At 41.6% G+C, this 26,097-nt stretch overlaps 1 protein-coding gene across 2 annotated transcripts in view; it reads right to left on the bottom strand.

The window, feature by feature from the left end:
* Positions 1 to 361: 361 nt before the first annotated feature.
* GLRA1 (glycine receptor alpha 1) overlaps positions 362 to 26,097 on the bottom strand; it is a 145,379-nt gene continuing 119,643 nt past the window's right edge. Inside the window, exons 8-9 of one of the 2 annotated variants that reach the window (XM_083181743.1) lie at positions 21,117 to 21,263; positions 362 to 10,699 (exon numbers count right to left, since the gene is read on the bottom strand). In XM_083181743.1, coding sequence (XP_083037869.1) covers positions 10,382 to 10,699; positions 21,117 to 21,263 — 465 coding nt within the window. In that variant the 3' untranslated portion in view covers positions 362 to 10,381. The remainder of the gene's footprint in view (positions 10,700 to 21,116; positions 21,264 to 26,097) is intronic. The other variant, XM_083181744.1, reaches the window with a different exon arrangement.

Below are 26,097 nucleotides of genomic sequence, written 5' to 3'. Positions count from 1 at the left end.
CTAAACATCCTGTCATATACTCCCAAATTTTTGACCCCACCAGACAGATTGCACAGATAAATTCTTTGTGTGTACCCAGCTTAACTCACTATGTGAAATTACAGTCTGACTGTACTACTTGTGCCCAAATGGAAGGGTAAATTGGTCTGAGAACTGACTGTCCATATATTATTGCTAATCTCTCTGTGTAGGGACATCTGATATTCGTTCTATCACTGATTTGCTCACCACTGTTCTTAATGACCACATCCCCCTCATTAATTTGCGATCGTTTCCAGAGTGTCAGAGGGGGCTGCATTATGTACTTAAATCTCCATGCTGTGATCATAATTTCAAATGAATAATCTATTCAAAACACAGAAAAATTTCAGAAAATTTTTATTTTCAATCTGATTTGCGATGAATGGTACATGGGATTATAAATATATTTGTATTTGTATGTACAATTACAACAAATGTTACATTCCATGTTCAAACTCAAAATCTGTAAATATTTTTTTGTTTATTTTTTATTTAACAAGCCGAAAAAAATATTTTTGTTTTTAACTTTTGCTTTTTTTTTTTCATGCAAAAGATTATAAGTGTTTGTTACAGATTCATTTTCTATCGTTACTTACGCTGTTTTATAAAATAATTGCATAAAGAAAGCGGTTTGCATTATTCGCCTTTGTCGAGCTGCAGAATATGGAAGCACTTGGCGCCACTGATATAGAGATAGCACAGACATCTTGAACCAAAAATTCCCTGAACGTTTCTCTGATGACCAGTACTTTACAACTAATGTAATCTTTTACATCTTTTTACTTTTGAAAGTACTTGGAACACTGAGGGATGGAATAAAACAGATCCCTCCCAACCTAGTATACAGTCCAATATGTAATAAAGGAACAGATTTAGGTCTAATGGTGCCCATACACGTACCAATTACCCAGTACTTTTTGTGCTAAAATAGCATCACATCCCATGCACAACATATTCACAACGATGCTATTTTAGCACAAAAAGTACTGGGTAATTGGTACGTGTATGGGCACCTTAATTCTAAAGGTGCCCATACATGGTGCATTTTTTGGCATGCGATGCGTCCTCCCACGCACATCTCATCGCAAAGTACAAACCATATGTGCAGCCCGTACTTTGTATTAGTTCGCATCACATCCAGTGTTTTAGCATATTGCATGTGTTGTGAACTAGATGTGGTGCCATCTAGTACAAAACGCACGAAGCACATTGCTCTGTGTGTGGGCACCTTAACATATTTTATGTTTCTGACAAGGACATAGGCCATATGACAAATACCAGCATCCTCCATGAAGCAAAAAGTGCAATGTATCTAGCAAGTAAAATAAGATACATATATAGGGTGAGATTTAATAGGATGAGAGATTTGGAAAGAAATCTCCAGGTTTTTTTAAAGCGGCAATCATTTTTACACTGCAAAACCAGTTTGATTTTGAAGTGTAAATGATTGCTGCTTTATAAAAAAGATGGAGATTTCTCTCCAAATCCTATTAAATCTCACCCTGAATATTAATCTTGGAAGCCTTCTGCTGTAGTTTAAGAAAAAGTTGGTTAGGTACATTGGCATAGTCCAGTATTGAATCAAAACTAGTCTTGTTTTTAATAGTAAAAACATACGTTCATTTGTGGCTTTAATTATACGGGAGACAATAGAAGCTGGAAGTGTTGGGCATGCCATGATTTCCAACAGTGACGTAACCTGTTGCAAATCAGACCATTAATTCGTTGGAGCGTGCGTGTGGGTTCTGTGAGGCTGGTCTACTCACAGGGGTGTTTTTGAATACTGTATAAAAAAAATAAAACGACTGATACAGAACTGATCAAAAGGGCACGAATTTACACTGCCAGAATTCAGCTGAGACGCGGACCCCCCTCACTAGAGTGAAAACTTGCCTTGCGGATTAATGTGCGCTCTGTGCGTAAGGTTGAATACGGCTACACATCCATCCGTTGTAACTGTCCAAAACAGATCATAACAGGCTCACAATTGAATGATGTTTACACTGAGCCCTGGACTTGGCATATGCGTCCTGTAGCTGACGTCACACACCGTCTCCTAAAATGCTCGGGTTCGCCCAGCAGTCTCCCAGACACTTTCAGCATTTCCCTGCGTTTTTCTTAGTATTCCCAAACGGCCAGTTTCGCACACAGGACACTGAGAATACCATGCAGAAATGGGGCCTGTGGTATTCAGCACTGAATGGGAGTTAAGAAAATGCTGACTGATGACAATACCAGCGATAAAGAATGATGTACTGTATGTGGTACTATTGTCAAATGGAACTTTTAAATAATACCACGTTCTCGCTGCCAGTGAGAACAACCTGACATTTACCTGGTATTTACTGCAGAGCCGTGCCACCGTTCTCACTGCTAGGAAGTTCTACCCGGTAATTTGCCTTTCATCATGTTTTATTGCAGTGGGAATGGGTCAACCCGAGTTGGCATCCCGTGGTCTCCAATCCGGGTTAAAAAGCGGTGTTGGAGACCCGGGTTGTGCCGTTAACACTACAAAAAAAAAAACCTGTGTTGAAAGGCAAATTACCGGGTCAACATGCTTGATCCGGTAATTTGCTTTGGCAGTGTGAACGTGGTATTGGTATACTTTTTATGGCAGTTTTAATAATATCTCATGGCTCAGATCATCATGTCCCCTAATTAGCTGCATCTTCACCCACTTTCGTAACATCTCCCATTTTCTTTTAATTGATCAACACAACGTAAATGCCTTTTCATTACTAAGCCCTGATATGTCGGTATTCAGAACGTCACATGGACAAAATGTTGACATTATGAAAGTCAACAAGCACAATGTTAACAGACCATGTTAATAGGTGGCTAGAAATGCGATGTGCTGACTGGCTTCATTCTGACCGTGTCAACATTGTGAATAGTGATATGTCGGATTACAACATGCACTATGTTGCAGTAGAAAAGGAAGGTGTAACACTAGAAATCCGGACAGCAGTGGCTGGATCCTGTTCTGCAAACCCTCTTCCACTGAATGGGACTTCATTGGCCGCTGTGTATAGCCCGGGCCTAACGCTACCATGTTAATGCGTAGCAGCAACCATTTATATAGTTTATGTGAACTTATTTTATGAATGTGTATGGTGGAGGGATCCAGATGCATATCCCTGTGCACTCCAGACCTACTTCCAGCAGTAATCAATGAAACCCTAAAGTTGTACTCGCAGTCAAGCTCTGAAAACTTTCAGTTTTCGAAACTGGTTAAATGTGGGTTGAATAAGTAGGCAAGTGGGACTTTGGTTAAGCTGTAGTCCAAATTATACAATTGGGCAGTATTTATTAAGTGGCAGTTGTCAAAAATGAACAACCATTTCAATAAAGAACATTTTATTTTCAAATAACTAATTCAAAAGGGAAAATAAGTGCAAAAGTCCAAAGCAGACCATTATTATTGAAAGGCAGTAGCAATCAATACACTAAATCTGTATTGTCCAATCTTGAACAGAAAACTACAGTGTTGTAAAGGCTATAATACACTTAGCGTAACGAGGAGCACTGTGACCATCTCACACCAAAGTGCTCCTCCCATAGGTCTACAACATGGGTGGGGAACTTTTTGGGGGTACAAGGGCCGTTTGCATTGAGGCATAATGCCTTGGGGGCCATTTAAAAAAAAAAAAAAAAAACTTAGATTGTTCTGCGGTGGCTGCTGCAGTTTACAAGTCGCCGGTCTGTGAGGTCCGGCGGCTTTGCAGGGAGTCTGATACAGGGGAAATCTCGCGAGAGGTCGGTAGCTCTCACGAGATTTCCCCTGTACTTGACTCGCTGCACAGCCGTCAAGCGGGTGGGCGGACCACAAAGACCGGCTCCGGGGGCCGGAGGTTTCCCACTGCTGGTCTACAACATGCATCTTTTGTAGACCTGAATCTCTTTGGTGTTACAAGAAACAGCATCCCGTATTTGTTGTAATCTTAACGCAAACAAAATCTCATTGGTTGTAACGGGTTCCTGAACATTTGCATTTTTTTTTATAAATAATCTCTACTGTTTCACAGGTGTGAACAGTTAAGAATTGATTCGTGGGACCCTTTGTTGCTGAGCTGCCATACAAGTTACACAAGATACTGTTTTAACCGCCCATGGAGCTGTGATATACCTACTGAAGTTGTTTCATTTTATTAATTTTATTAATTTTAAATAGTTCTAGTTGTTCAATAAATTTTAACTTCTGAAAAAAAAAAAAGTGTGTAATAGTTATGAGTTGCAAATAAAATGTAAGGAAAGTAGAATATTGTTTAACATTTGGTTACTTTGAAATAGGGATTTTTTTTCAAGAACAAGTCGGAAGTTAAACTAGATTTAGAGGAAACTGGCAAATAGGCGGCAGCTGCTTTAAAAAAAAAAAATTATTTAAAGCGGCAATCATTTACAAAGCATGGTTTTGCCTTGTAAATGATTGCCGCTTTAAAATAAATAAAAACCTCCCAATTTGGCCAGCATCTCGCACCTCGTACTCACTATTACATCCTGGTGTGTCTTTTGTCTCAGCTTCAACATCATGGATTTATATCATAACAGTCATTTTCGGATATGACTTATCTGTATCTGTAAGCAGGGCTGGAGCCTCAGGTATATATGGCGTTGTTTCAAGCTGGCTAGGGCTGCACACAAGTCAGGGATTATATTATTACAATCTATACCAAATACCTGAAGCTGTTCTGTCACTGGAGGTGGAATATACAATGATCTGCAGAACATGAACCGTTCGCAGATCTCGAGGCGAAATCATTTCTTGGTAATACTACACATTTTATCAAAACACAAAGGCATCTAGTAATATTTTCCAATGATGTGCATTGCAATCAAAGGTGGTGCATCTAGTTTTTAAGCAAATCTCCAAAGCAGCCTCTACGGACCATGTCTGCACTTTGGTGAGCACTACAGAAGTTGCAGCTTCTGTGTGAAAACTATCTATAGCTTTATTGATAAGCTCATGATGCCACAGGATGGACCTGGCTAATTGCCTGGTAGTTGCATTTTGCACTGGAACAGTACGAGTACATCGTCTAAAGTAGATGCCTGTAGATAGTCATCTCCAATTGTTCTGCAGCCACCAATCCCCTCATTTTAAGCATTATCCAGGTCATAATTTCACAGGGCAGGCTACCTGGGGGCGGCTCAGTCCCTCGTTACGAACCAAGGTTGAAATCACAAGGTACACAGCCCCAGTTGCCCTTTCACGCCAACACCTGACCTATGTTCCCCCAACAATAGCCAGAGGTGTGAAAGGGATATAACAAAAAATATGTCTTTATAACTACGTCTCTTTTTAATATAACTTGTCCAAACTGCTACCAAAAGGTGAATTTTGTCATTACATTTGAATTTTTTTTTTTTTTTTTTTATTAATTGTGGGAGAGACATATAGGACTGTTTTCCACACAATCCCTGTTTGCTACATAATGTAATAGAGACCTGCAATGCATTCAGGGAACACAAGGTGGCAGAATTACTATTTGAGATTTGCTTCTGACTAACATACCATATAATGCCAGATATTATCACCGTGATCCAAGCACTGCAATGTTATCTTATGCGCATCAATGGTGTTTTCATGAAACTGTACAACAAAAGCAAATAGAAAAAAAATGTATTTCTGATTTCCTACAGTTTAGCTGGACCTATAACATTTCACTAAAATAGTTTTTCTCAATTTAATATATTCCCTAGTTGACACAGTTCTTGTCTGGACATGTAGATGTAAGGCATATAAATTAAGGGGGTGATTCTACAACGATCGGACAGAGCTGAATTCGGCTCCGTTTCCGTGGTTGGGGGTCTGCGCATGTACGTATTTGCACACTCGCCGGGTTGCTCATTGCAGGGATGGAGGGTCAGGGGCGGAAACCGGGCTGGAACAGGGTAACACCCAGTGTTTTATGGGCGTCTCCATGGGAGCGCAGGCGGCCTGATGCCTGCTTGGGGGCGGGCGGCTGATGTCACAGGACGTCAGTACCCGCCCCCTCTTCGGCAGACACCGCAGGAAATAAAAGACAGTTGAGACTGACTGTTATTTCCGCAGGCAGGAGACATCATTCAGTGATCGGCGACCGTCAAATGATTTCTCCTGTTAGCGGATGCATTCCCTCGCATGGTACCAAGGGGATTCAGCAGGGAGGGGGGCACCTTTCGTCCAGGACACTGGGTTCAATGGAAATGTCTTTCAATCAAATTGGTTAAAAAAATTGTACAGTGTGTATGCACCTTTAGGCTGTACAGAAGACAAATGATTTAGCTGAAGACTCAGCCCTTACACAGTGGCATGCATTTCCTTATTCTATCATTGTTTTATCACCAGCAATGCTTTTAATTACTTTACTTTGGGGTGTTTAGGTTTGCAGTATGCTGTAGACCAGGCAGGTCCAACGTTGGCCCTCCAGATGTTTTGAAACTACACATCCCAGCATGCTTTGCCACAGTTTTGCTATTACAGAATGCTAAAACTATTGCAAAGCATGCTGGGATGTGTAGTTTCAAAACATCTAGAGGGCCAACGTTGGACATGCCTGCTGTAGACCCTTATGGGCCCTGGTGGTCATTCTGGTTGACCTGCAAAGCTGCCAAATTTGCAGCTGGGGTGGGGGGCATGGAAATTCTGCCCGCCTCCTGCACGCAGATTGCTCCCGCACGCATGCGAATGGATGTTTTGCAGCCTTGTGTGCGTGGGTGAAATCATTTGATGGACGCTGACCATCAAATGATTTCTACAGCGCTCGCAGATCTAAGAAACCTCTCTGATGCCTTAGATCTGCAGGCACCCTGTACGGGAAGAGGGTACGCACCGCGTCACAGATGAATTTCCATGAGAACGTTCCCATGGGCACGATGAATAATCAATTCGCCATGGCAGCTCGCACAAAGCGGCTGCATATGCGCACAAAAGTTTAAACGTCGCTCCCTTGTGCAAACACGCAGGGGAGCGAGGGAACCAGAATGAGTGCCAAAGTCTCTTCTGAGGAGGAGGCTAGAAAGGACTGCACTTGTTTGGTGTTTTTACACTCTTTGGGCACTAGGTGTCACTATGAGCATGTACATCATTACAATCAATATATAAACAGGAAAATAAAGTGTCCTGTACTTTAAAAGTGACCCATCACCTACTGGGCTGCACCAATAGCCAATAAGCATGGCTCAGTGATATATTTAGCAAATTATTATACTAGTGACAGGAGTTGCTGATTTTTCGAAGTTTCGCAAAACTGCAACGAAGTCAATGTCCCATGTAAGCACGTACCCTGACCATGGCATCCATAGGTTACTATTGACTCTAAAGTTAGATTCCCAGCAGTTTTTCATAGACTTACCAATAATAACATAAAACATGGCAAAAACAAATCAGGTAATATTGTGTATAGAGACCCATAAATGTAACAAGTTCCAAAATACCCTAGGAAAACTATATCATCCATAGAAAATGCATTTGAATTCTACTCCACAAAGATGTACTAGTATACACCCCTATTTAACCATTTCCGTGCATATGATGGATAAATATAGAGCAGTTCACAGGAGGACTATGGGGAGTGGGAGAATTATCAATGCTTGTAGAGAGATCAAGTACCAACCAATCAAACACAGCTTGAAAAATGAAAGAAGCTTATTGGTTGGCACTTTATTTCTCTTCACGATATAATAAAACTCCCACCATATATTTTGGACCTGTTGGAAGACAGATTTTTGTGCCTTCTTTTCATTCTGACCCAACTTTCAGATGAATCATGTTGCTTCAGGAGTCCTTTCTATTGACTGGATGTTGACGGAATTATTCCAGAGAGCATGCTCAGAAGTAGATTGTGACTTTTCTAAAAGGGAATGCAGGCCAGATGTCACACAAGGGACAATGGAACAAACATATTTAGGGGTTATTTGCTTTTCTACAAATGTTAAGTTTTATGCATTTGGAAAGCAAATATTGCTTAGGCAAAGGCCCCCTCACCTATTACTGCAGAGGCATCCATTTTGTGTGCTGAATTAATAATTTAGCCTTTCAATTTACTAGGAAGTATTGGCAAATACATTTCTTGTCCCTAATGACTGCAGTCTCCATCCCTCATCACTTACACAGTGAATATTAAATCTATTTTCTTGAATATTGGTTAAGCCTACAAAATAATACCTCCAGCAAAGGTAACTGCATTTCAAATGTGTCGCCATGTTTATCACCTTTACAAAGTGTTATCACAAGTTGTGGCACATTTCATTAACTTGCAGAAGGGGGAAGTCATTTTGTGTGGCACAGTCGATATTCATTGGTATTGATTGGCCTTGGACATTGTTACGGGACCAGTGACGTGTTAGATATATATATACAGTGACGCCGAGAAGGGGGGAGGGGTAGCGGGTACTTTTTAACCAGGCCTGGGTCCGATGGAGGAGCCCAGGTTCTACTACCCCTCCCCTGTTGCAGGGGGCTGGGCAGTGGGAGACAGAGCACAGCTTCTCTCCCTAGCTCAGCAAATACTGCTCAGTGCTCTATGCAGAGTGCGAGGCAGTAGCCTATCCTCCCTCTCCATGAGCGGTTGTATCACCCACTGCCCATGCCCCCCAAGTAAAAAAAAATAAAAAATGGAGGGGCATAGTCATGCCCCCTTCCCATTAGCCATGCCCCCTTTTTTTTACCAGGCCCCCGCTGCACTGTCTGTGCCCCTGAATATACTATATACCATGCCAGTCATTTAAGATGTTGTCAATTGCTTTAAGTACTGAACCAATAAGGTGCATTACATAACAAAATATCACCACTGTAATCACATCCACTTGCAATGTCAAGTATAACACAATGGGCGAAATGTAATTGGGTGTGAGAGGATTTGGGAGAGCTTTCACATTTTTTTTCTAAAGTGGCAATCAATTACATGGCTAAATCAACCTAGTTTTTCAATGTAAAATGTTGCCACTTTAAAAAAAAAAGGGAACCTCCAAAAATCTCTCAGTTTCTGATTCTCACACCCTATTACATTTGGCCCAATATGTGTTCCTCTGCACTTAAGAAAACCTGGAAGACTGGATAATAAAAAGAAAAAAACTAGGTATTTATCATTCTGAATAATAAACCCATTCTCTTCTAAATCGATCAATACAAGATAAAAAATCGCCATCATGCAGTTTTACTATTCATTACCCCTTGAATATCATATTCCTTTTAATGTTATGTTCTTATTTATCAACGTCTCACACCATTGCAATGCTATATTGGAGAAAAAATATATCAGGGGAAGAGGGGTGTTTTTAAATTATTCCCAGTCTATATTACTTAACTACCAGCAAGAGACCAATAAAGAAACCGGATGTAAAAATACATATATTCTACTTCATTGCACCTTTTCTGGTTAAAAAAAATATGGATGATCTGGATTAAGGAAAAATGCCTAATTCAGACAAATTTGTTTTCAAAATGAGCAAAACCATATGCATTTGCTTCACCTGCAGTTCAGCATGGTTCTGCCCATTTTGAGAACAATTTTGCTCTGCGATCAAGTCTGAATTGGGCCTTTAATTTGATATTTGTTACTAGGCATCAAGGAATACTAAAATAAAAGTCATTTTTCCAGACTTCTATGCATCTCCATAGACCACGGCTCACAGAGCCCAGTTCATAAGCTAAGAGCAAACAACGTATTTAAAATAACAATATTATATTGTGTGCGTTTTAGAATATATTTAGCATGACTATATGTTGCATATTTTACATATATTGCCCTGGCACTTTTCAATAATTTACATACAGCTCCACTGGATTCATCCCCACACCAGCAACATCCCAGTCCCTCCTCCAAACACTCTCTCGCCTATTTACATCACTGTTTCCACTTTCGTGGATTTAAAAGCCCCCAATCCTTGGATGTTTATATATATATATATATTGCCACATTCTTAAAATCATGCATTTCTGCATTGCTATTGCACAGACTTAATACAGTTTTTTGTTTCTTTTTTTTTTGTTTTGGAAGAAAATTCCTTTCCACCCGATTTTCATGTCTTTCTTTTTGCGCATACTTCTCACCATGCATTTCATTTTGTTTGCTTAATAAACTCCTTCCTCTATGCCTACACAATTTTTCATATTTCATCTTTACTTTTTAAACAAATTTGTGACATTTGTGTCCCCCAACATAAAGCAGTGAAATGCGTGGGTCACACAAATGCTACATTGAGTATTAGTTTCACTCTAAAATACTTCATTGCAAATGATGAATATCCTCTGTCCCATAATTCCGTTACAGTTATCCTTGTGTTCTTTCATCTTGTACTTTCAAACCAAAGTCATTTTTTTATTTAACTTTTTTATCATTTTGTCCATAATCCCGCCCACCCTGAGCCTACTTCCTGTTCACTGCTTGTGAACATCCTCACTACGCACAATTTTGTAGATGATCCAATAGAATGTGTTGAATATAAGAAAAACCAAAGGGAATCCAATCCTTGACATCTTGTCGATATACTTGGCCCGGCTGATGAAGAGCTTACGCATTTCATCGTCGGTTTTTGATGCAGGAGCAGCAGAGCTGGTTGGGTTGTTGTTGTTGTTGTTTCCTTTCACAGAGATTCCATCTTTGGCCTGTAGACATGCTGGGCCCATTCCATAAGCGGCAAAGCTGAAACGTCCTTCACCGGTGTCATCCTCCTGCAAAAGATTGATCATAGGGCTCTACTCAAAATAAGACAGGAACATTGCACCCTCTACAACAGGCTCTCTTCTGCACTAGCCTATTCTTGTTCTCCTGCCAATTGTGCATCCACACGAGTGAAGTTCTAATGAAGGAGCCAATAAAATTTTATTTATACAATTCTCCCCTATCAGCAGTTTTTGTGACTGAAAGTTGCAATTCAGACAGCTAATGACATCACTTTAGACCAGTGATGGCTAACCTTGACACGCCAGCTGTTGTTGAGCTACACATCCCAGCATGGCCTGCATCAGTTTTAGCATGGCCAAATAGTAAAACTTACTAGTCACACATCACAGCATGTACAGGACTACATCTTATGGCTTTTTAGTTTCATTTAAGGCATCTAGAAGATCAAGTTGGGGGATACCTGCATATCACTATGTACCGTCATCCTCTGCTATTCTTTCAATATCAAACCAATGTAGCCACGCTCATCTTTGCCACGATGTATACTCATGTCAGCATGCTGCAGTATTCACCGGGCTGCAACTAGTCACAGTCCGGCGGCTAACCATAGGAATGAATATGCATATACATGTGCGTATATCATTTGCAGGCACATAATCATGCCATCCCTGCTGAGATGCGTGTGCGCATTATGGGATGGATGCAAGTGGCTACATCTGTAGCTAGATAAGTGTTTTCTGCAAGTGCACGCGATAGTCATGGTAAAATACATTGGCCCATGCAGAGTTGAAGGTATTTCTAGTTTGCATGTTTTTTCATGGCACATATTTAGGAACTAAGCTTACCTTAGCACGAGTGGTGCAGGGTGGTACACATGTTAGTCGCATCTCCACTTGTGACTGATGGGGCATAATTGGCCTGTATCGGGGCATGCTCATAAAGGCAAAGTTCTAGAGGACATGTGGATAGAAGCATAATTCCATGCTTCAAGAAGTAACATGCCCACCAAGCCTACACTGGTGCAAGTGCTTCCTGATGAGGGCAGCTATGAAGCTAAGCAAACAGACCAGGGCAGGCTACCTGCACGGGTGAGTACAACACTACATGTGGGCAGATATACACACTCTGTGCGGAGCGCGTGATGCCGGAGCAGTTAGAACCTGCTGGAGTTCAAATCTATCTCCGGCCCATAGGGAATTGAGTAACAAAGTGCTCCAATGCTGTAGCTCACAGAAGCGATCCAGTATCAACTTTTAGCAGTCAAATGCATCAGGCTGATGTAAGCTAGTATCTGATTGATTGCGACATGCAAAAGCTTTATTGCCCCCTTTTATTAAATAAACCTTAAAATGTCTGGGTTCCAATCCTCTAAAGCAGGGTTCCCCAAACTATTTTGCTATGGGACCCCATCAGACAATAAAAATAATGACAGGACCCCAGCAAGTTACTACAGAAGGCCCTCACGTCACATGTGTAGTCAGCAGACAGCACATACATGGCAGCATGGTGGAGGCACAAAATGATGGGAGGAGTCTAAAATAACAGACCACTCTATTTTTTAACAGACAGTCTATTTTTCAGACTCCTTGCCTGATGATCAGCAACATGGAGCCACGACCCCATGCTGAGAAGGCCGGACCCACTTTGGGGGCAGGACCCACAGTTTGAGAAACGCTGCTCTAAAGTATATTCTAAATATAAACACTTGTCCCTCCTTTTTATAGGACACGATTTAATGTTCCAAAAAGATACCTATGGGAAGACATATTCCTCAAGCACACATATTTGCCCGGTTACCCTTCTGATATCATCTTGCTTAGCCAGATTAGTGTATTCTTTTTATTTCTAACGCTGTTGTTGCCATAGCAGTACTTATTAAAGGCATGTTCATAAAGGCTGCTGTCAACAAATTGTCTATTACAGAACCGTGACACCTACAACTTCTCATCAATATTTGTAATCCAATTATGCTTTACTATGAGTGTTAGACATGGAACACATGTTAATCTATTAATTCTATGATTCAATATAAGGCTTAACTCCGTAGTAGAAGGCAAGAGGGAGAATGACTCCAAAGGGAGACTCTGAGCTGGTTGAAGATTTTTTTCACTTAATTTCATAAACTTTTTTTTTTAACGTTCTTTTGTAAACCGTCCAACAAATTACACTTGTTGTCTCCAGTACAAATCTCCTTTATTTTAAATGATATTTTTTGTTGATACACCTGCTAATGCCTTTGATACACAATTCTCTAAAGTGGGATTTAATAATGGCACTCGGAGAACCAACTTGGGTTGCCAAAGCGAAGGCAGCAGCTGGAGGAATTAAAGAGCTTATGTCACAAAAGAGATTACAATTCTAATAGTTTGGGGATAAATTTCCAAATTGCATTTCCTTGTTAAATTATACCCTCCCTTTTCCATGAAAACCAAGTAAAGTAAGGCCATGCACATGCAATTGATTTTTTAATTGTGTATAAGATCATTCTTTTCTGCCTCGGTTTGAAAACCAAAATGACTAGGTCCTCTGCAGCGCTAAGAGCAATATATTCTGCAGCACAATACATACTATGTAAGGAAAGTTGCCTTTTACCTGCCAACTTTTACTACCAGAAATAGAAAGCGGAGGCAATAAAGAATTAGTTGGGCGGGGCTGTTGTGCCTTGAAGTTCTAACTTCTAAGACTAGTTTCCATTAAAATTAGGCGATTGCAAATCACAGATGGATGATTGCTAACATTATAATTCAGGAACCTACTGGCCAACGTGAGAGAGTAAGCAACTATACTCCTGAATACCAGTTTCTGCCTCCTCAAGCACCCTATAGTCCTGCACACCAAACTATCTAAATAGTAAATAAATACCAAAGGGCACCATTGATTCTAAGGTTAATGACTTATGTGGATGCACAAATGGCTCTTTCCCTGTCTGTCGTTGAAGGTCATGATGCTTCTAGAGGAGCCTTGTTGAAGGGGTGCTAGGTCTAACGCAGGTGCAAAGCAGGGGATCCTTTTTCTTGATCCACCAAGCAATATGGGGATATCATTCTGGCTGCTTCACAAGGACCCAATTGACGCTGAATGCACCAGATTTAGAATTTCAAGGATTTATTTTCTTGAGAACAAACAAAACATTTATTTTGCATATGTAAAATAACTGCATGATTGTCCTGGTGCACTATATATACCAGCATTTTGTTTACACATATCCCCTGGTTTGCCTCTGCCTCCCTCTCTCCCTCCTGTACCCCCATCCCTTACCCACAATGTAATAAAGCTTTCTTGTACTTTCTTACCAATGACACGCTTAGACATGAAGAACTAACAGTTATATTGGGACAGATGTATTAAGCCTGGTAAAGAGAAAAAGTGCAAGGAGATAATGCATCAGCCAATCAAATCCCAACTGTCATTTTTCAAATACAGCTTATTGGCTGGTGCATTATCACCTTCCACTCTATCTTCACTTTATCTCTTCATCAGGCTTACTACATCTGCACCATTATGTGCTATGAGAGTTTAATACAACCCAATGACAGATTATAATTTGGGGCAAATGTGGACTATATTTGCTAAAGTTGTGATAAACCAATGCAGGTTTTCCACTTTCATGTTTATTCATTATTTTCATACATCCTCCTGTAAAATAACATAGAAACATTTGATGGCAGATAAGTCATAGGCTTAGTCTATGTACATGCACACACAAAAGGGTTACTTTATGGCAGGAGTCAAGAAACAGATAGATATATATCTCCAACACTTTAGTGCACCAAAACCTTTCACATGTGTTATATGAAAAAAATCGTCTTATCTTATTCCAGTCGATTGTATCTCACTTCCCTTTTTCCCAGATCTCTTGGTGTGTATCATACAGGAGAGAGAAGTAGAGCTACCATAGCGTAATAACGTTTTTTTAATGATACAATCTTACACACAATAAAAAATACAGAAAATCTTTAAAATGCAATTACCAAGTGATATTGAGAACTATAAAATAAAGTTCTCTATATAGGCATATAAATAAGGAGATCCACCCCAGTCAGTTCAGCTACAGAAGAATAAGGCAACAATTACCAGATGGTGTGGAGAACATAAGGTCCACTTAGTTCTCAAATAGGCAAATAGTCGCAGTTCTTATACCGTTCCTGGAACCCTGCAGTAAGTCCCCGGGCGGCGTTCCTTTCTCCTGGCCTCCTTTTCTGGTGATGGGTCTCACTGGTCCTCTCAGGCAGGCCAGGAGAAAGGAACGCCGCCCGGGGACTTACTGCAGGGTTCCAGGAACGGTATAAGAACTGCGACTATTTGCCTATTTGAGAACTAAGTGGACCTTATGTTCTCCACACCATCTGGTAATTGTTGCCTTATTCTTCTGTAGCTGAACTGACTGGGGTGGATCTCCTTATTTATATGCCTATATAGAGAACTTTATTTTATAGTTCTCAATATCACTTGGTAATTGCATTTTAAGGATTTTCTGTATTTTTTATTGTGTGTAAGATTGTATCATTAAAAAAACGTTATTACGCTATGGTAGCTCTACTTCTCTCTCCTGTATGATACACACCAAGAGATCTGGGAAAAAGGGAAGTGAGATACAATCGACTGGAATAAGATAAGACGATTTTTTTCATATAACACATGTGAAAGGTTTTGGTGCACTAAAGTGTTGGAGATCTATATCTATCTGTTTCTTGAATCTTTCCACCTGAGGATTTGTGGGAAAACCTCCTCTATATCTCTGATATATCTGTTGCCCGCCTGTGAGCGCACCTTTGTGAACAAAAAACTTCTTTGTAATACTTTATGGCAGGAGCCTATTAGCCTACCAGCATATTATTGGATTGTGGGAAGATATTAGAGGTAACCCAGACAGCAGTGCCGGCCCTAGGCATAGGCAAATGCTTAGAGGCAACAGCAGCTTCTGCTGATTAAAATGATATGCAACATGCCTATATTATGTGTGTGAATGAGGCTGTATCTGCATATGAAATAGTGTAATCATGGAAATCACTGTAACATAGCATTCCGTATGTAGGCACAGCCACAGTCGCAAACAGAATATAGGCATGCCGCATATCATTTTAATCATCGGAAGCTCCTTGTGTGTCCTGGTCACATAACAATTCAAATAAGACAAATTTTCAGCAAAAAATGCACCCAACGTTAGCAGAACTGGCCAGGAGCTGCATGGCCTATTGAGGCAAGATGTATGAGGAAACATCTATATCCAAGCAGAGGTAGAGGTCACAGTGTTAGCGGCTGTACGAGTGCTGCCTGTGGGTGGGTTGGTTGTGCAATAGTGTTATGTGTAAGGGGCATTATGTGTGTCATGTATAAATGCATTAATAATGTGCAACATATGTGTGATGGGCATTATGTGTGTCATGTGTATAAGGGTATTAATAATGTGCAACATATGTGTAAGGGGCATATTGTGTGTCATTATGTGTATGAAGGGCATTAATAAAGGTTGGCATAATGTGTAAGGGGCATTATGTTTATAAGGACATTAATAATGTGTGTCATGTGTAAGGGGCATTACTGTGTGGTATTATCAGGGGTGCCGAGAGAAAGGGGTAGGGGGTACAATTTACCCAGGCCAAAGTCTGATGGAAGGGCCCAGTGGGGGCCCCATGCCCCCTCCCCTTAAGTGACAGCAGCAGCTGCAGCTCTTCTCCTCTGCCCAGCACACACTGCTTTGTGCTGGGTTGCAGTGTGGCCATGGAGGTGCTTAAAATACAATATTTTCTCAGGATTTTTTTCTAAGGGTATAATGTGAATAATGTGAGGAGTAATGTATATAAGGTAAAGTGGTACTACTGTGTGATGTAACGTGAATAAGGGACACCATCACATGATATAATGTGAATAAAGTTGCACTACTGTGTGGCATAATTTGAATTGGGGATACTATTGTGTGGCCATGCTCCTTCCCAGCAAGAACACACCCCTGTATGGGCTGCGTACCGAATGTGTGCACTGTTTCTATTTAAAATATTGCAGGTAGGAGCATCAAAATGATGACTGTTGTGATGAGGGTAGATGGTGCTGGGAAAGGGGAGCAGGGTCAGAGGAGGAACTAGTGGAAGTGCTAGGGGGCACCAGCCAAAATCTTGCCTAGAGCATCATTTAGGTTAGAGATGCCTCTGCTCATTTGTTCCTGTGGATCAGAATATAAATACTGTATGTATGTATGTATATATATATATATATATATATATATATATATATATATATATATATAATATAGTGTGGCACTCACTAGATTAAAATGCATCAGAAAACAATGGATCAAAATCTGATCGTCATATAATATGTAGTATATGGATTATAAATGGATTATGTCTATAGGCTACCTGTAAAGTTTGGTAAAAAAAAAAAAAAACAACAAGCCGCAAGATGAATTGACATAGTCAAAGTTGCTGGAGGGCATATATAATTCGATGCAATTAAAGTCACCTGAGGGTGAAAAAAGATTACCTAATTAATAATGTAATTTGCCTTCATCAATTTAAGTAATCAAGCCAAGTATCTATTCTTGAGTGAGCTGAATAGAGTTCTTGGGGGTATTTTTTTCTCTCAAGCTACTCCAGTCTCCATTTATTATTCCTTTGTTGATGCATCCATAAAACGGTTTCATTAGTCCTTCTCTACAATTAAAATGAATTATGGTCCTCTCACATTCTCAGTCGTACATACAATTAAGATGCATGGCTGCTTTCATGAATAAAACGGTAATGACAAGTTATTTTGGTTACTTTGTTTTATATGCAGCTCAGATTGTATTTTCATGTTGTGTTTTCAGTTCTATATGTATATATTCAAGCATACCTAGATATGTAACGATAATACTAAAGAACGAGTTATGAAGGAGACGGCCATGTATAAATCAAACTACAGGGTCTATTAATCTGAGAAAAGCCCTTTCTCTGATGCTTTAACTTTAGAAAATTAGTCACGGTAAGCAGAGATACAGACTTCTAGTTATTGATGAATATTAATAAATAGACCACTAAGGGGGTTATTCAAACCGGTATCCCAACTGTTGGAACGTCCAGACAGTCAGAATCCCTGACCGTTTTTGTTTCTCTTCAATGTTCCGGCTGTCGAGTGTCAAAAAGTATGTGGATTCAGTTTTTAGACAAAATGACCATGGATTTGACAATCCATGGCTGTTTCCGACAATATAGACTCGCCTCCATAGGGAGGCGGGTCTGTAGCAGGCAAGTCCCGGCCAGGATTTAATACTTTAACTGACGATATTTCCATTGTTGGATATATTGGCAGACATTGAATATCCCCCTATGTCTTATATAATATTGGGTATTAACCAGCTCGGTGCATGAAAGTCGTGCCCTTATGAAACTGGAAACTCATTGAAGGTCATTTACAAAGTGAACACAGGACACATAGGAAAAAATGTATGTGTGGTTTGGGGAGGCTCAGAGTACATATCATAATGTGCTTAACAAAGGGCCCAAATCAGATCTGATCGCTGCTGAGTGAATTCACACAGAGGTTGATTCCCGATTTTATGCGCATGAGTATAGGCTGCAATGCAAGCGCGCGACACCTGCTACCAAAGGAATCCTGATACTTTTTCAAGGTGACTGTCAGGAAGCCGGTGGCTGGTGGTGGTAACTGGCTGTTTAGTCGGAGTGCTAAGAAAACCGCTAGGCGTGCCTAGGAAAATGCAGGAATGCCCAAGCATTTAGGGGAGGGTCTGTGACATCAGCTCCAGGCCGGATATGTCTGTATTCAACACAACCGCCGAATAAGTCCCTGGCTACTCAGTGCTTGCTGATGACTGGTGCCCGATGTGAAAATCGTTCGGTGAGCGTCTAACAAATGGTTTTGATCATATTGGGCGGCTGGGAATTCTTCGCTATCCATACAGCGTGCACATTCATTCTCAGGATAGGATTTTACTATAGCGGGGCGCCGCCTGCATGTTCACTGGCAGCTGCAAATTCGCTCAGCAGCAATCAGGTCTGAATCGGGCCGAATATCCACAGCAAAGTGAAAGTACATCTCAATGTACATAGAGGTGGGAAAGTCTTTCTTTAAAAGTATTTTATTACATTGTCAAAATTAACATTAATTACCTAAAGAAAAATACAAATTTAATAGTATGATTCATTTGATAATTATACTGGGACCACTGTGGGGGCAAAGTTGTCATTTGGGGCCATCAAGCACTAATAGGAAACATACATTTATTTTGCATGAATGGAATGTGGGGGAATGTGGAGCCATTGGGCTGTACTTAATCATAACAGTGTACAAGTCCCAGAGTTGCTTTTCACAGTGTAGGGTAGTATTTACTTAGCAGCCTGGGTTTTAAGGATATCCATGTTTAATCACAGATAATAATCAAATTGATTGAGGTATTGATCAAGCCAAATGGATATTCTGGAAACCTGGACTGTTAGGGTACTTTTAGACAGGGGCGTCACTTGTCCCTATGACATCTGCTGAGTCACTGGGGAAAGGGGCATGGTTTAGCAGAGGGAATGGCCTCACAAATCGAACCCCAGTTTTTTGTCAATGCGGGGTCCACGCGGTGTGGGCTGCTCCCAGGGAGTGTCGCGGCTGGAGTGCCGGCTTCTACACACTAACAGGAGCTAGGTGCTGCATGTTACAGTGCAGCACCCTGCTCCTGCCAGACAGACAAGAAAGGCCACTTTGGTGTCATCCTCTGATGTTTGACACCCGGATGCGGCACGCAAACCCCCCCCTTGTGACCAGATTTGAGAACCGCTTTTCATGGTGGCCTTCCTGGAAAGGTTAGATCCAGGTGGGAGTGGCATGTGACTGTCATGTCCCCTGAACCCCTTCTTAATCTAGCTATGTTGGTAGGGCTGCCTACATATTTGGGGAGGCAAGTATGTGTTGAGGTCATGCCTTTTAAAACATCTCTATGTAAGTACATTATTTTTCCTTGGTTATGCAGCAAAACAAATACGACTACAGTTGAATGAACCAATGAACGGCTGGATATTCCTCCTGTGTAGCTATTTTATTTTAGTTGCTTTACTGCTAAAGAGATTGTAATCATTGCTGACCTACCAACAGAGTTATGGTAGGAGATGGATCATGTTGTCCCTTTATACAGAATTACCTCTGCAGTGCAATTTTTTTTACCAGAAGTAAAATAAAGGCTGCAACAGTATTTCCAGTCTGTGATTAGTGGCATCAGCACTCTGCTGTGCTACAGTAATGAATAACATCAATTATTATGTTCTCTGGGAGGAATCTATTTAGTATAACATTAGAATTTTATACCAAAGAAGGCCGCAGGGCTCACGCACACTGTGGTCTACAGAATAGGGAAAGCCGTAACAAAGAGTTTAGTCAATAGCATAATACCTACAAATGTCTCCCTTATTATCTTATATTAAATTGGTATGAAGCTTCTAATAGAGGCAGTGATCATCCTCTCCTGAGTGGAGAAGTCCAATGCTATGCCCTTGAACCGCCCAGAAGCTTCCCTGGCAGCAAGATCACATACCAAATACCGTATTCGGACTGAAATATCGTATGCATTCCCATTCCCCGCGTCATAGGACAGACATGCCGGTGGGTCCGATCTCCAATCGGATGTGTACAGGACCGCGTATCAGATCGGATGTCAAACACATGTGTTTTGGCCACTTTTCAGATGATTTCTTGGCCCGATCTGTCGGAATCGGGTGAAAAGCGGCTAAATCGCACTAACTGTAAAGTGGGCTTTGAAAACCAGCTTTGAAGTGGGGCTTGTTGGTAGGCTAATATGCAATACTACACTAAAAATTACCTGAAAATCACCATTTGCCGATCCTCTTTTTCATTTATTTTCTATTTCACAGGGTTGATGTGTCCTCGCAAGTAAGTACCTCCAGATTCATAGATTTTTTGTCAGCTAGTCTGGGATGTGATCAGGCCATGGGTTCTGCCACCGTTGTCCTTTATTATGTGCTGTTGCAACGGCAACTTGCCCCATTTACCGCTAATTGATTTGACCCCACAATATGTGTTTCTGTGATCAGGAACTTAGTCTGGAGTTATATGAGGAGGTGGCAGGAGGAATTCCCATGCTAAATACATTTGTGGAGGGTAAAATGCTGATCAGGGACGTAGCCACACCCACTAAGCAGCAGGTATCCTCCCACTGGGCATGGCCTCCAATCCCAAAGCCAGACTTCTGCATTACTGGCATACCACAATATACATAATATAGGAACTAGCCTCTTCTGGAATCAGGAAAGAAGTAATGCTGGGTCACCCCAACCCTCACCCACTAAAAACATTATATGATCTTGACATGATGATATACCCCTAATTCCTAGAAGTATGGGCAAACATGCCAACTGTAAGGAAATCAGTACATTCCCCTGAAATCAGAACTGTCCCATATAACTAAGTTAGGACAACGGGGGGTATAATATGAGCAGCTATCACTTCATAACACAGGCCTCGCAGTGCTAAAGAGGTCATAGAGGATGTTACCTTGTGGTGTCGTCTCCTCCTCCTGAAGCGCAAAAGCTCCTTGTGCTGTCGTGATACAAAGTTCACAGCGGCATATTCCAGCAGGGCGGAAAAGACGAAGAGCAAGCAGACGGCCATCCAGATATCAATAGCTTTCACATAAGATACCTGCAGAAAAGACAGATCCATGCAAGAAATCCAGTGTAAGTGCTCTTTCATGCAGATGTATTGTCATTATTAAGAAATATGTATATAATGCATGTTATTTTATATAGTCATTAGCATATCATTGTTCTGGGCAAATCAATACACTGGGAGCCCTACCCCTGCCTACTACAATACACTGGGAGCCCTACCCCTACCTACTACAATACACTGGGAGCCCTACCCCTACCTACTACAATACACTGGGAGCCCTACCCCTACCTACTACAATACACTGGGAGCCCTACCCCTACCTACTACAATACACTGGGAGCCCTACCCCTACCTACTACAATACACTGGGAGCCCTACCCCTACCTACTACAATACACTGGGAGCCCTACCCCTGCCTACTACAATACACTGGGAGCCCTACCCCTACCTACTACAATACACTGGGAGCCCTACCCACCCATTCATGGGAAACAATTGAAATAATATCATCTTACCCTCTCCTGCAGTCCTGCATTGTCTCTCCACATGCTTCCATTCAGTGAATGGCTGTCAGCACTCTGATTGGTGGATAGCTCCAGCCATCCACCAATCATGCTGACACCAATCATTCACTGTCTGTCTGCAGGCAGGGAGTAAATAGTGGATGTAATTTATCATTAGAATCCTTGTTATAAAATCAGCTCCTGAACCACAGACTTCTTCTTCCAATAAAATACCACAGATCAGTCTCATTGTGCTTTAGTGCATTATGGTGCAATAGCTGTGGTTATAAAATTGTCCATACATTTTATGATTGGCAGCCACCAGCACTGGTTTTGCCTATCGCTCTGAGCATAAATATTTTGTTCTGGTCATGGACCCCCAACCCGAGGCACCCTTGCAAACATCCCGAGGCACCCCAGGGTGCCTAGGCAGACAATTTGGGAGCCACTGAAATATGGTATTATTTGTAAGGAATATCATAGTGATGAGGATTTTGGTATGATTCCATTGACATCATGGGGGTTATTCAGACTTGATCGCAAAGCTGCTTTTTTCTCAAATGGACAAAAGATGTAAAATGTGCAGAGAGAGAGTTAGATTTGGGTGGGGTGTGTTGAAACAAATCTAAATTGCAATGTAAAAATAAAGCAGCCAGTATTGGGCACTTCACCGTTGTTTCCCGCTGCCCCACGATTCCTCCCTGCAGTGGAATTTTTTGTCTTTAGCAGATGGAGGAGCTGTGTCACGGTAGCTGCCTCCGCTTACTCACAGAGAGATTGAGCTGGCAGCCACTTGTGTTTGCGGTTGATGTTTTTTATGGAAGGTTGTGTCTGTTTAGTTGAAATAGGAGTGTGTGTGGGTGTGTGTGTTTGCATCTGAGTATAAAGGGTGTATGTGCCTGAGTAAAAAGAGACACGTACGTGTGTGTGTCTTCGGTTAGAGGCGTGTGTGTGTGTGTGCCTGAGTGAAAAAGACATGAATGTTTGTTTGAATATGAGTGAAAGAGGCTTAAGTGTTTGTGTGTGCCTCTGAGTTAAAAGAGTCGTGTGTGTCTCAGTAAAGGAGGCGCATGTGTATACTGTACATCTGAGTGAAAGAGGAATGTGTGTATATGTCTGAGTGAAAGAGAGATGTGTGTGTGTGTATCTGAGTGAAAGGGGTGTGTGCACATCTGAGTGAAAGACCCGTGTGTGTGTGTGTGTGTGTGTGTGTGTGTGTGTGTGTGTGTGTGAATGAAAGATGGCTGTGTGTGCTTCTGAGTGAAAGAGGGGTGTGTGCGTCTGAGTGAAAGAGGCATATATGTGTGTTTGCCCCTGGGAAAATGAAAGAGACGTGTGTGTCTTTATGACTGTATGTATGTATGTATGTATGTATGTATGTATGTATGTGTGTGCGTCTGAGTGAAAAAGGTTTGTATGTGTGTGGGCGTCTGAGTGAAGGAAACGTGTGTGTGTGTGTGTGTGTGTGCGTGTGTGTGTGTGTCTGAGTGAGAGGTGTGTGTGTGCGCCTGACTGATAAAGACGTGAAAGTGTGTTTGCATCTGAGTGAAAGAGGCGTGTGAATGTCTGAGTGAAAAGACCGAGCAGAGTGCCGGGAGGTAGAACTATTAGGTCTGACATTCAGAAGGCCATGCTAGCCCATCAGGCCATTCTGCTATTTGCCAAAGGTGTCACATGGCTGTTCCATCCATTACAGAAAGAATGTTATAATATCCGCTGTGTACAGAGGGCACAGAACTCCCCACATAATTCTATGGGGCTGCTGATCAAGGACGACCCAGCCAGCTCCGGATCTTCTGTACAATAGGCAGTTCCATCTATAGATGGCACTGTCTATAGAAGCCTATGGGCTCCTTTACACTACAATTCTCAGGAGAGGGATCTTCCCTCCTTCCCCCAGCTTGCACATGCATAGGCTGACTGCCATATGTGCACAGCAGGACTCTCAGGTCATAAACCTGGAAGTCAGTAACTTACTAGGACAGCTCTATATCAGGATAGATATCTTGGTAGGTAAGTATTGATGCATACTGGAGTTAATAGGTAGAGGGCAAGATATACAGTAAAGACTTATGTGATAAGCTCGTTACATTAGAATGTAAGCTCTCACAGGCCGGGCCCTCTACCCTCTTGGATCTCACCTTGCACCTCTTTTTTTCAAGTGTACTACCATTCAATCCCCACCCTCCTCAGGGCATGGGGACATTGAGTGATACTATTGTGGTCTTTCATTTTGTTGTACCATTATCTCACTGTATGTGTTATTAAATATTCGGTTTGGTGTTGTAACACCTACATAAAATTCACCTTTCTACCATTACTCTGTACTTACCCTAATACCCCTTTCACACCAGAAAATGCAGGGACCCACCCGGGAATATGGCCCAGGGATCATGCCGGGGCATTCCCTTTCAAACCAGAAAAGACCCTGCATTTTCAGGTGTGGGAAGGAGGTGGGATGGCGGTGGGCAGGAGGCAGGATGGCTGCAGAGAAGGGCAGGAGGTGGAGAGTACTCACCCTGGGTTGCTGGTCCTCGGTGCAGATGACAGGTCAGACGGCGGGCGCCGATGACGCAGCTCTCTGGGTGCAGTGCGGGCGCGGGAGAGCTGCGTCATCTACATACGCCGCCTGTCCTGTCATCTGCGCCGCCCCCCTGTGTGGATCCCCGGCCTGACAGCACACCAAGGACCGGCAAACCGAGGACCCTTTCACACCAGCCAGGACCCCAGGTTCAACTTGGGAACAACCCTGCTCCATAGCAGGGTTGAAATCCTGGGAATTTAGGTAGGTGTGAAAGGGGTATAAGTGTTTACATTTGTACTATTTGAAAGTATCCTACCTAATATGCGCTAGCACTACTGGACTTTTTTTGATTGGCGAGTTAGGGGTTTGAACATGGGTGAAATATGTGGGAGGGCCGACCAACACCACTCTAGCTTTATGGGCTCTGTCCTCAGAGCAGAATGAGCGTCTCAGAAAAGGTCTCTGCTTAGTGTTTTCCAGCACTACAGCCCCCTCACCACAGGGTTTTGGCCGCAGTCACTACAGTTCCACAACTGGGTGAGTTCTTTAGCTCTATTGTGTAACTGCCTAAACCATAAGGTCCTCTAGACTTGCCTTAGAGGAAGCTTGGAAGAAAACAGAATCCTCCCGTACCATTTGTTTCCTTACTGATAGAAGGTATAAACCACCAGTGCTCACAACATGACAAAGGATGCAATGAATGATGGCGACTGAAATAAGAAGAATGACATGAGAAGAATTAGAATGATTTAGAAGAGTGAAATGACTGATGTATCAAGCTTCAAAAAGTGGTAAAGTGGAGACTGATAAACAACCAGCCAATCAGCTCACAAATGTCATTTTTCAAAGCCAGTCTGTGACATGGCAGGTAGAAGCTGATTGGCTGGCTGTTTTTCACTCTCCATTTTATCACTTTGTGACGCTTCATACATCTAGCTTACTGACTTTTGCTATAGCGGAAAGAGAAACTAAGTGGAAGATATTAGGATATAGAAAGATAAATAAATCATGACCCCCATACATAATTATTCCTTTTGATCATCTTGTAAATAATAATAAATTAAAAACCCGTGCTCACAATAAATACTTACCTGATACCCTTATCCTCTTTAAATTCAATGTATTGTATATGCTTGAGGAAGAAAAAGCCATGTTAAAGTAAAGGTCTACTCCTGAGGAGCACCCAGATGGCTAATAGTTGGGCAGCCAATCAAGAGCCATCTCTTATACGCAGCCAATCACAGAAGCCAATCATAGAGTGCCTTTTTTATTGTGGCCACATATTTATCTCTTGAGAGTGAAAGGATTATAGGATCATAATCAGTGGGGGTTCCAGAGGTGGCTCTACCTAGATATTTCTCCATATTCAGTGTCCATGAGAAAACACATGAATAATTAAAATAATAGGAAGACAATTTCAAATATTACAGTAACATCACTGGTCACAGTCACTTTATGCATTAACTTTGATTTGGTTGTGCATATATTCCATTATAGGAGTTAGGGTGTGGATGACACAGGGATTGATTTCTCTTCATTTCAATCTCCCTCCCCTGATGCCAAATGTATCTACCTGGTGCCACCACCAGGAAGGTTGGAGTCCTACACTCACACCAATTAATTATTGTAAAAGCAGACAGTACTCTCTCTGGTTGCTCCAGTTGATTCGAAAACACGCAAGCAGAGGTCCAACAATGGTAACACAACTGATCTGTTAAACAACAAAGATTTGGGCGAATCAAGTGCTTAAATTTAAAAGGAAACGAGTGATAAAATGATGGTGGTGCCTCACGACTTTAAACCCATTCGTTTGCGGTCACTCTTGGTTCTTTTCAAC

The sequence above is a fragment of the Crinia signifera genome, chromosome 4 (assembly GCF_055691185.1).
Source record: "Crinia signifera chromosome 4, ASM5569118v1, whole genome shotgun sequence".
Taxonomy (NCBI): Eukaryota; Metazoa; Chordata; class Amphibia; order Anura; family Myobatrachidae; genus Crinia; species Crinia signifera.
This window is presented reverse-complemented; position numbering and strand designations above follow the sequence as displayed.